General features: G+C 50.6%; 1 protein-coding gene across 1 annotated transcript in view; it reads left to right on the top strand.

Annotated features, from left to right (window-relative positions):
• Positions 1–4,359: 4,359 nt before the first annotated feature.
• The window catches only part of PNPLA2 (patatin like phospholipase domain containing 2), a 31,309-nt gene continuing 24,166 nt past the window's right edge, over positions 4,360–11,502 (top strand). The window contains exon 1 of the mRNA XM_030450946.1: positions 4,360–4,793. Coding sequence (XP_030306806.1) covers positions 4,607–4,793 — 187 coding nt within the window. The 5' untranslated portion in view covers positions 4,360–4,606. The remainder of the gene's footprint in view (positions 4,794–11,502) is intronic.

Raw genomic sequence — 11,502 nt, 5'->3', positions numbered from 1 at the left:
CTGCCCCAGGCTTGGCACCTGAGCATGGATTTGCCTTTTAGTCTGTTGCAGGGTTATTTGGTGCTCTGGGTGGGATTCATCCCTCTGTTCTGCTGATCCCAACGGGCTTCAGCGTGAAGGAGTTGGGGACCAGGAGTTGGGATCCTTGCTCCTGCTCTGAAGTTTGAAATGTCACGGGTGCTGCTTCAGACCCAGCAGTGATTTCCAAACATGAAGACAGTGCTGGGGTAGATGTGTGGAATTCCATGATGATCTCAGAGAAAACCACTGCCTGCAAACCCTTGGAGAGGTGGCCTGGTCTGTCCCCTTGCAGAATCAGTTTTAACTAGAACTGATTTTTCCTGACTTCTTCATAAAGAACAGGAGCCAGCAGTGTGCCCAGGTGGCCAAGAAGGCCAATGGCATCCTGGGCTGGCTCAGGAACAGCGTGGCCAGCAGGTCCAGGGAAGGGATTCTGCCCCTGTGCTCAGCCCTGGGGAGGCCACAGCTTGAGTCCTGTGTCCAGTTCTGGGCCCCTCAGCCCCTCAGGAAGGAGCTTGAGGTGCTGGAGCAGGTCCAGAGAAGAGCAAGGAGGCTGTGAAGGGATCCAGCAGAATTCCTGTGAGGAAGGGCTGAGGGAGCTGGGGGTGTTGAGGCTGGAGAAGAGGAGGCTCAGGGGAGACCTCATCACTCTCCAACTCCCTGAAAGGAGGTTGGAGCCAGGGGGGGGTTGGGCTCTGCTCCCAGGCAACTCTCAGCAAGACAAGAGGGCACAAAGGGTCTCAAGTTGTGCCAGGGGAGGTTTAGGTTGGAGATGAGAAAGAATTTCTTTCTGGAGAGGGTGATCAGGCATTGGAATGGGCTGCCCAGGGAAGTAGTGGATTCTCCGTGTCTGGAGATCTTTCCAAAGAGCCTGGATGTGGCACTGAGTGCCATGGGCTGGGAACCACGGGGGGAGTGGATCAAGGGTTGGACTTGGTGATCTCTGAGGTCCCTTCCAACCCAGCCCATTCTATGATTCTGTGATGATTCTAAGGGCCCAAAGGAACTGAAGGGAAAGGAGAGGATAGCCTTGTGCCTGGAGATTACACTGGTAAGAGATCATTAGTGCATTAATTGATGGTAGGGGAGAGTGATTTAGTCATGAGCCTGATGCTGAAACCTGGGAGCTTTTCTCCCTGGGGCACAAGTGCTGTGATGTCTCAAATTGGCTCTGAAAATCATTTGTTACAAACACCATGGGGCAGGGAGAATGAGATGACATCTTCACTACTTGGAAAGGATGGAGAGTGTCCTGGGCACCACTGGAAAGTAATAAGCAGTGGCTCCCTGGGGCCACTGTGGAATTAAGTGGTTTCACAGTTACTCAGAAAGCCCAATTTTGCAAGCTGCTACTTGCAGGCAGCCCTGCTGAGCTCAGGAGGTTTGGGTTAGGTATCTGTAGCAGGTTTCCTGGAAGGAAAATGCAGTCCCAAGAAGGGATGAGGGGACTGGGCCATTGCCTGAGGAGATGGATGCTCCTAGGAAGCAAGTCCCAAGAGTTTGTGATGTACACAAACATCACAGGTAAGAAAAAGACCTCAAAGGAAGGCTTTGCACGGGGCTTGGGTTCCTGAGCAATGCCCCTGTCCTGCTACAGGCAAAAATGCTGAAGAAAAATGCTAGAGACAAGAGATGGGCACTCAGCTTCCCTTTCAAATTAATTGTCATTGGCCCCAGCCTTGAAAAACCACGGCTTGAGTGGAGCTGCTTTGAGTCTTCTCTTGCAACACGGAGCCTTCTGATGTCCCTCTAGAGATTCACACTTGGGAAATGTTTTTAATTGCTATAGGATGTGTTGTTTATGAGCAGGGGCTCCTTCCAGCTCCTGAAACCTCTTCTGATCCCCATGGTGAGCTGAGAGGCCCTGGCTCTGCCCTCTGTGCAGAAACACGACAGAAAGTGCAGTTGCCCTGAGACAAGGGAAGAGTTTAGGGAAAAAACAAGGGAGTTTAGGGGCACACAACACGAGGTGGTTTGTTTGCATGTTATGAGATGTTGAACTGCTCCTCGTTCATTAGAGCAGAAAATAAATGCAACAGAGAGATTACAGGAGAAGCTGCCCCTGCAGTACCACAACATGTAAGGGCATGAGTGAAGTTGCAGGGTGCTGATAGGAGTTTGATATTCATGAACAGCTGCCACAGAAACCTGGCTGACCTGTCCCATGGCAGGGTTGTGGCAGGGCTGTTTATTGAGGGGGAAAAAAGATTAGTTTGGGGGGATAATTTATTTTTTGAGAAAAAGGGTTGTGGCAGTCCCCAGGCAGAACTCCCCCCAAAGCTGCTCATGTGGTTAATTTCATTAACCTGTTTCATCAGGGCAGCATTATCCTCCTCAGAGAGGTAACCTTGAGGGCCAAAGCAGAGGGATGTAAACAACTCAGGATGAGAACACTGTTGAGAAATCAAGTGAAACTAACCCGAGCATTGTCACAACATTGCTGTTCCTATTTTCCAGGCACAGGGTTAGGGTTTCTGAAATGCTGGGGGGAAAAGAAAGAAAGAAAAAAAAAATAAAAAGGGAGAAAAAACCCAAAAAGAAATTAAAAAAAACAACAACAACAACAACAACAACAACAAAAAAAAACAACAACAACAAAAAAAAAAAAAAAAAAAAAAAAAAAAAAAGAGAAAAAAAAGGAGAAAAAGAGAGAGAGAGAGAGAGAAGGAAGCATTTGCTTAAGAACAAAACTGTTCTTGTGTTTACAAGTGTTATCTGCAAACAACTTTCAGTATCCAATTTTGCCCCTGAAGTCCCAGCCTCTAGACTTGTCCTTCTGCAGTGCAATCCCTGTTCTGGAAAGTGCAAGACACAATGTTTTCTTTTGATTTGGCTACGTTTTCCTTTTGGTTTTGTCATACCTTTCCATGTCACCAGAAGGAGGAAATGAAAGCACAAGGATTGTCTTGCTGTCCAGGGCTTTTACGAGGGTGCAGGCTCAGGTGCACCAACATTCACCTCTTCAGGTGGAGGAGCTGAGGGCTGACAAGGGAACCACAACAAATGCAAGGGAGGAAAGAAATTACAAAAGCCAGGAGAGCTGGGAGAGGAGGGAAAAGGCTGGGGGGTACAAGACCTGGAGAGAGGACTTGAGAAAAGGGAGGTTGATTCTTTAAGTGCTTCAAGATGGAATTGGTGTGTATCAGGGGTACTTCTGGGCACCTCAGTGAGGTGGTGAGCTCCAGGGTAGGATCTGAAAGAAAAATAAGGTCCTGCCTGCCTGGTGGAAGAAAAGCACACACATTTAATGAAAAAGCACTCTGTAGAGCTGGAGTATGAGGCCTAACCTGAGCTCAAATATTGTATCTATCCCAGGGCTGCCTGCTCAGTGTGGTTTCTTCATCCAGCTGACTGAGGCAGGAAAGGTGTTCCAGGCTGGGTGGCCCCTCTGTGGCTGTGACACCAACTTCCCTTGTAGCCTTTGGAAGGACAGAGGGGAAGGAAGAGGAAAGAGGTTATTTGGATGGTCTCCATTAACATAACTGGTGAAATTCCTGTGGGAAGAGCTAGCTTGGCTTGGTCTGAGAGCTGCTAAGCACAGGTGTGACACTGTGCCAAATGACAACCTTCTGACCAGGTGTAAGAAAATGCAAATAGATTCATGCTAGGATGAATGAAGTATTTACTATTGTTCCTAACTTCGGTAGAAGGTGCTTTGCTCTATGTTGATTCTATTTAAAAACAACTTATGTGTTGGTTTTGGTTCTGTTTTTAACCCCCAAACCTCCCTTCTACTGCTCTGGTTTCCTTGCTTCGAGTCCAGCAGCTGCTTCTCTTGCAACACGGAGCCTTCTGATGTCCCTCTAGAGATTCACACTTTTCACAGAGAAAACTGTTAAGGGCAGGCTGGAGCTGTGTGTGGTAAATTTAGGGGCAGGAAAGGCTTTAAGGGAGAGGGGTTGCCTGTCCCCCTCTCCCTGCCCTGTGGCTGTGCTGATCCTTGCCTCCCTCGGGCTCCTCAGCTTTTTATGGAAGGGGGAAAGCTTTTCCTTCCCTCTCAGGCTTCTAGCGGAAAAAAAAGAAGGCCTGTTATCTGCAGGAAGGTGCAAGAAGGTGGGACAGAGGCCTCCAAGAAGCAGGGTGTTTGTGAGGAGCAGAGCAGCTGAGGGGGAGGGCAGAGGATCCATGATCCACGCTCCTCTCCCCCTCCGCCCCAAGGCCCCGGCTCGGCCTCTGCCACTGACGGGGGGGGCTGGTCCGATCCGATCCGCTGCAGCGGTTGATGGGTGGGAGGATGCGGTAACCGCAATGCCCGTGGGGAGCCGCCTGCCCGGGCTGGGAGCTGGGGTTCACCGGAGGAAGGGTGGAAGGAGGGCTCGGATGCTTCCCGCCCAGGGGCGGCCCCGCACGGGGCGGGACGGAGGCCCGGGACGCCTCTTATAAAGACGGCGGCTGCCGGGGGTAATCCAGCGGCAAACCTTGTCCTGCTGCTTGCTCACTCTTTCCTTAGCGCTTCCTTTCGGCTCTCCCGCTCCGTTCCGCCCGTCCCGGAGCGTTGTGCTGTGAGCGGAGCCCCGCGGCTTCCCCTGCGCATCGCGCTCCGCCTCTCCCCGTTCCCCCCCGCTCTCCGCGGGGTGCGGAGGCCATGTTCCCCCTGGACTCCACCTGGAATATCTCCTTCGCCGGCTGCGGCTTCCTGGGGGTCTACCACATCGGGGTAGCGAGCTGCCTGCAGGAACATGCCCCCTTCCTCGTCACCAACGCCAGGAAGGTCTATGGTGCCTCGGCCGGGGCTCTCACCGCCACCGCCCTGGTCAGCGGTGCCTGCCTGGGTAAGCGCGGGGGCAGCGGGGGGGAGGCGAGGCCCGAGGGTGCCCGGGCTGCCACAGCCAGCGCCCAGCCCTCCTTCCCCAGCCTTCCTGTCTTTGTTTTTAATTCTTTAATTGCGACGGCATCGGTGGTAGCGGTGGAAATGGCGCCCCGGCTGCTCCCCAAAGCCGAGCGGTGCTGCGCGGTGAAGGCCCTGGCACCCCGCACCCCGCATCCCGCACCTCGGGACGGAGGGCCGGGAGGCACCGCAGGCACATAAAGGGGGGACGCACTCGTCCGAAATTGGTACCTGAACCCCCCCCCCGGGGCTGGAGGGAGCGGTGCCCTGCGGGTCCGGGCCTCGGGAAGGGCCCTGAGGGAGGGGAGGGAGCCGGCACAGGGCTCATGGTTTGGATCCACCCCTTAGGAATGGGTCAGGAAGGCTCAGAAATGGGGTTGGGTGGTCTGGAGAGGAGAAGGCTCCGAGGAGACCTCGGTGTGGCCTCCCAGGGGGCTACAGGAAAGCTGGGGAGGGAGTTTATAGGATGTCAGGGAGTGACAGGACATGGGGGGATGGATTCAAACTGAAGGAGGGGAGTATTTAGGTTGGAAGTTAGGAAGAAGTTCTCCCCCATGAGGGTGGTGAGACCCTGGCACAGGTTGCCCAGAGAGGTGGTGGGAGCCCCATCCATCCCTGGAAGTTTTTAAGGCCAGGCGGGATGGGGCTCTGAGCGACCTGATCTGGTGGGAGGTGTCCCTGCTCATGGCAGGGGGGTGGAACTGGGTGAGCTTAAAGGTCCCTTCTAACCCTGACAATTCTATGATTCTAATCTGGGCTTGCTAGGGCTCAGTGTTTAGGTTGGGTTTGCTGGAATCTGGGTCTGGTGGGGAGAGGAGCTGACTTTTTGCATGTGGGTACCAGCTGAGTGGCTGTGAGCAGGAGGAGAAGCAGCTGGGGATGGAGCCAGCAGCATGCTGCATATAGGGATTAGAGTTGAACAGTATTTCCAAGTAATTAGGAAATCTCTCTTTATTCTTAGCATGTTTATTTCTGGAGGAGGGTTAATCCTGGGGGTGTAGGGCACTGGGGAATTCTGCTCTTTTCCAGAGCAAGTTTACTTACAGTTTTCAAGTCACAGAAGAAACCTTAAAGTAGTCTCTGAAGCAAGCACAAAATGTAGGCTGTCTTTGCTTAGAGGATGCCAGGGGAATGGCTGAAGAAGAGTGGTGTGTGGTGCTTCCTGGTTTTCTGCTGATTTGAAGTTCAGCTGTTTTGTGTAGGGAGAAAAAGCCAGCAAGCACATGCTGGAGTCTGCACTTGAAAGGTTTCCTTTTGAGAAAAACAAATGTGAAACTTATCTTAAAAGTGCAGTGTGGGGTGGCAGATCTGGGTGTATCTATCCAGATTCAGAATGGTGAGCTGCTCCTAGAGCTAAGTGGCCTCTCCCTTTTATCATGGATGTCTTTCCACAGCACTCCCTGTTCTTTGGGGACAGGCAGAGTTTTGAGAGGTAGACTTTGTGCAGCAGAAGAATAGTTTTTTCTGGATAGTTAGGTTTGGGGTTTCTTCCTCAGCATTGTGTTTACAGGAGTGCCCATTGCTTCTGGAACCTGATGGGAAGCTGTTCAAACACCAGACTTGTGGTGCCAGCTTTTATTGTGGACAAGGGAAAAGGCCTCCTCTAACACCTTCTCCTTCAGGGATCCATTTGCTGATAGCAGGCAGAGGTTTGGTTGCTTTCCTTAACCTTCTGTTAAAGAGGTGGCTGCCCAATTAGTTCCTAACTGGGTGGTCCTTGTGCTGCTCTGAGGAATGGCATCAAGGTGAGACCCACTGGTGGTGGGGCCCTAACTCCTCCCTTGCTTAGATGCTGTTATATTGCTAAGTCTCTTATCATCTCTATATTAATACTTGTTATTTCTTTGTTCAGAGCATCCAGGATGTGCTAGGTGTTGCCCTCAGGGAATCACCCACCCTGGCAGAGAGCTTTCTGTGAAGCAGGATTGGAATAGGTTTGCCCCACAGGGAAGGAAAGGGAACTTTCTGCCCCTGAGTTAGGGGACTCAGGACTGAGTTAGGGGCCACGTTCCAGGCAGCATTCACCTCCCTGCTGAAAAAGGGCAGAGCTTGGTGTTTAGAGCTAGCCAAGGCTTTGATCTTGGGTGTTCAAACTCTGTGTAAAGTTTGACTTGTCTCGGTGAGTTTTCTTTTGGCTCTGCCTCTCTTGGGTAGAGGGCAGCTGTAATGCCACAGAGCTGACTTCTGAAAGTAAAAGCAAACAAGGTGCTGGGGTTGGGGCATTATTTCACTGCACTTTGTCCCTGTCATAAACTCTCCTGACTGTGCAGATTCTGGGCTGAGGTCTAGGGGTTAGAATGAAGTCATAGGGAAGAAGGGGACAGGGCAGAAGGAGCAGCCTGTGCTGGGGGAGCAGTTCATCCAGGCACAGGCTGCTGTGGGATCCTGCATCTCTGATGCTTTCTGGCTGGCAGGAGGTGTGGGCCTGGGGGCTTGGAAGCTTTTTGCAGCTTCTGTTGCTCTGCACTGCTGCCCTGTCCTGCTTGGGATGTCACAGAGGGTCTCTTGATGGGTGACATGCAGAGGAGAGCTGTGCTGGCTCAGCTGGCTGTGTGTAGGTAAGGTTGGTGCCTTCAGGATCTGTACTTGGCACTGAAGTCAAGGAGACTCAATTGTGCAAGGAGAAATAGTTCCTGGGGAGGAGTGGAAAAACCTCTTCCCTTTGGTTGTTTCCTTGGTGTGGGTCCTTTGAGGCCCTGATCAAGACTAAATAAATTTCCCTGGACTTCAGAGTGTAAGTTCCCACTTAAGTTTCTTCCCCAGCATTTTCCTTCTGGCCTTGCTGTCTGTCCAGCTTGGCTCTGAGCTGCTTCTGCCTTCTCCCTGAATTAAAACCTCACTCCTCATTTAATATGGCAGTAATGTTCCACAGACTGAGAGCCCAGACCAATGATCTGCAGCCTTAAGAGCTCACTCAGGACTTCAGAGGTGTGCTTGAGAGTACCAAATAAAACACCACTGGGCATCCATATTAGCTAGGCAGAGGGCCTTGTTTCTAAATAAGAGAGCAGGAGGTGTTTAGGGTCTGATACGACCTTGCCTAGCTCTTGTTAAGCACTTGGTCAGTAAGTTGCAGGGCTCTTGGACTTATTCTCCAGGCTCCAACAGTGATCTTGTCACACATGTGAAGTGTTCTCTCCAGCTCTGAGGTTCTTTGGTACACTGGCAGGAAAAAGTGCTGTTTTTCCACTGGAATCATCTGTGTGGTTATCAAGGTGCGTTGGGCAAAGTCTGGAGTGTTTCCAAGTTACTTGACTGTCCACACTGCAGTGTTGTAGCATGAATCACTTCTTGTCCCCAGGGTTTTCTGGGAAATGGCTTTCTGTCATGCCACTGTCTTCTCCTGGGTCTGTTGGAGTCCAGCACACCAGGAAATGCATCTTTGCATGCCAAACAACTGAGAAGTTCTTTTGTGCTGGCTTTGTAGTCTCTTCCTTGTGTATACCTCAACCCCTGCAACACAGACTCCAGGCCTGGAGCTCTAGGTTGCTTCCCTTTCTGAATAAATCCTGGAGTCACTGGGCCTACCTGGATGTGTAAAGCTGGTTTATGTGTCATGATCAGACTGTTTTTTTCAGTCACTAATAAAGCTAAAGTGCAGCAGCTGTCAGATTCTTAAATCTTTACTAGAGGGTAGGGGATATGTTCTTAATAAGGGTCTTGAATCACCTCACTCTGAGCTGTGGCTGTTCTGGAAGCAAAGCAGCCTGGCTGAATGTGAACACAGCTCTGCTCACTGAAAAACTGTTTTTTTTGTGCTGCTTCTAAGGTCCCAGACTCTGCTAGTGGCTCACACTTAAACTACAGCATCTCAATTGTGAATATTGTGCTGTACAGCTCTCAGCTGAGGGGGGGTTGGAACTGGTGGGCTGCTTCTTATTTGGGGAGGAGGTGGATTTGGTGGCAAAGATGGCTATCAAAGCCCCACTCAGGGTTAACTATTCTCCTGAAGAATGACAATATCAGAAGAAAATCTCATTTGGAGAACAATTCCTGGGTTGTTTACAAGTTCGTTTTTTTGTGTTTGGTTGGGTTTTTTTCTTGTTTTTTTCTTGGTGTTTTTTGTTTGTTTTTTTTTTTTTTCCCAACCAATATCTTAGAACTCAGTCTCAGGTTTAATCTGAGTTGAACAGTTATTTGATATTCAGGTTTGTGATCACAAGGATAGATACTGCTGCACTGTAGAGACTTTTTTCATTGGGTGGCAGGAGAAAAAAACAAACCCAAACTAAATAAACCACTACTTTTTAAACCTGAGATAATGAACAATAATAGCCTCTTTAATGTTGTGCTCCTTAAATATGATTATGTGCTTAATGGACTGGTCCCAGAGGCTTTCCTCTGGGTTTGTGGAGTCTCACACCAAATCCTAGCTTGAGAGAGGGAAACAAATCAGCTTAATCTCCGGAGTCCTCAGAGCAATGCCAGTCCTTGTTGACCAAACTGTGAGTCCTGGAGCTTATCCTAGGGACAGTTTGTGTTCTGCTCTTGTGTGAAGGGACCCAAAGATGTCCTCAGGGACACTATGGAGAGGTTCACTGAGTGCATGGCCCCTCAAAACTCCAGTCCCTCTCTGCACAGGAAAAAAGTTGTTGGGCTCAGGGCCCCCAGGAGAGGCTTCTCTGTACATCCATGAGACCTGGATCTGATCTGTGGGGCTCCCTGGAAGCAGTAAAGTTTCTCTGGTGGAAAGTGGGATGGGTGGGAGGGTGTTCTGTGCTGACAGAGTTGGGAATGCTCACTGGCTTGGGGAGAAGCTGCCAGTGGTGGTCAGGGCAAGAGCACCCTGTGTTACCTGGTCCTGGGAGGGAAGGAACTTGTTCTGCTGTGTGCCAGGGCCCAGCAAGGCAGCTCCAAGGGCGAGAGGTGCTCTGCAGGCAGCTCGGAGTGCAAGGGGAGCCAAGCAGTCATTTTTAGTCAAAAAGTCATCAATGTCTGAGTTTTCCACCCCATGGACAGGAGGTGTGCAGAGCACTCATCAGTTGGAGCAGCCCTGCAGGGACAGGGACAGCAGATCAAGCTGTCTGTGCATGGCTATTTCACCATCTCTCTTGAACTTGTGGCACATTCAGGCTGTCCCAGTTCTTTCTCCCCAAACTCTTCAAGGCCCCTGCACCTACATAAAATATGAGAAGCAGTTGTGTGTTCTTCAGGGTATTGATTATGTGTGAAAATTCAGTGTAGTCTTGATAAAACAAGAACCTTGCTCAGATTCCTTGCTCTGTCTTCCAGTTCCAAACTCCTGCAGCTGTAGTTACAGCAGCTCTGCCTGTGTGTCCAGCAGCTGATGGTGACTGTTTCACATCTCTCAGTGCAGTGGGTTTGGGACTGGCTGTACTTTGATGCTACCCCCTGCTTGCTGTGGGCTTCTCACTTCTCTGCCCTTCCTGAAGCAGGGATGAAATCTTCATCAGCCTGACTAAAGGGGATTTTAAACTCTCCTCTGACTGAAGAGGATTTTTAACTCTCCTCTGCTTGCTCTTTTGTCAAACAGGCAGAAGGCACCAGAGAGAAAAAGCTGGTGAACAGGAGGCCTAGAAGAAATTACCCCATGTAGAAATCTGTCCTTGGGAAAAGGCAGAATGATAGGGTTTGGGGCAGCAGAAAATCCCTTCCAAGGAGCACCCAGGAGGAAGAGGGAATTGCTGAGCCTGGGGGCTGTTGTGGGTAAGGCCCAGCTGGCAGTACAGACCCACCCAGCTGCTCACTCACTGTGGGATGGATGGGGAGGAGAAAATCTGATGGAAAGCCCATGAGGACAGGAGGGTTCACTCACCAGTTAGTGTCATGGACAAACCAGACTTGATTTGGGGGAAAAAATCGGGTTCATTTATCACCTCTAAAACCATTAAAACCACTGCTCAAAAAAACCCCCACCTTATCCCACCCTTCCCTCCTTCCTGGAGAGGGTATCCCAGCCCTCCTACCAAAGCCCTGCCACACAAACCCAACATGGGAGTGTAGGAAACATGCTGGGGGTGGTTGTAGTTCTGCTGGGGGTTGTTTGTTGTAGTTCTGCTGGGAATGGTTGTAGTTCTGTTGGAGCTTGTTTGTTGTAGTTCTGCTGGGGGTGGTTGTAGTTCTGTTGGAGGTTGTTGTTTGTAGTTCTGCCTGTTGTGGCTACAACTGCTGGAGGAAGGGAAGGGAGAGACTATGACACTTGTGATCCATCTGCTGTTGGTGACAGTCCTGGTCCTGTCTCTGGGGTATGGGATCTGCAGTACAGGATGTCTTGGAGAGCTGGACTCCCTGTTCCTGGAGAAAATGACCCAGCCCAGCTGAAGCCCTGAGAACAGCCCCAGCTCCTTGTGATTCCAGCAGTGGTGTGTCCAGAGGGGTGCTGTGCACTTTGCTCTTGGTGCTTGGGCTACCAGGTATGGTTTAGTAGAACCCAAGGGTGCTGCCCTTTGGCACTTGCCCAAAGCTGGAACTGTGCTACTTTCTGGTACAGAAAATATAGATGGCTTCTGCCTGACAAGTTGTTTGCAATCAGCAAGCTTAATGAAGTATCTTCTGTAGCTGCTTCCCAGGCTTTTGGCTATGCTGTGCCTGGAAGATTTCTTTTCTGAGAGTGAATTTTTCCTCTCCATATGCTGCAGTATGGATGGATGGATGGGTACTCATTCTGGAAGCGTTTTGGGTTAGGATTTAGA

The sequence above is a fragment of the Calypte anna genome, chromosome 5, assembly GCF_003957555.1.
Source record: "Calypte anna isolate BGI_N300 chromosome 5, bCalAnn1_v1.p, whole genome shotgun sequence".
Classification (NCBI taxonomy): domain Eukaryota; kingdom Metazoa; phylum Chordata; class Aves; order Apodiformes; family Trochilidae; genus Calypte; species Calypte anna.
The sequence above is the reverse complement of the archived record's forward strand: the minus strand, read 5'-3'. Positions and strand labels throughout refer to the sequence as shown.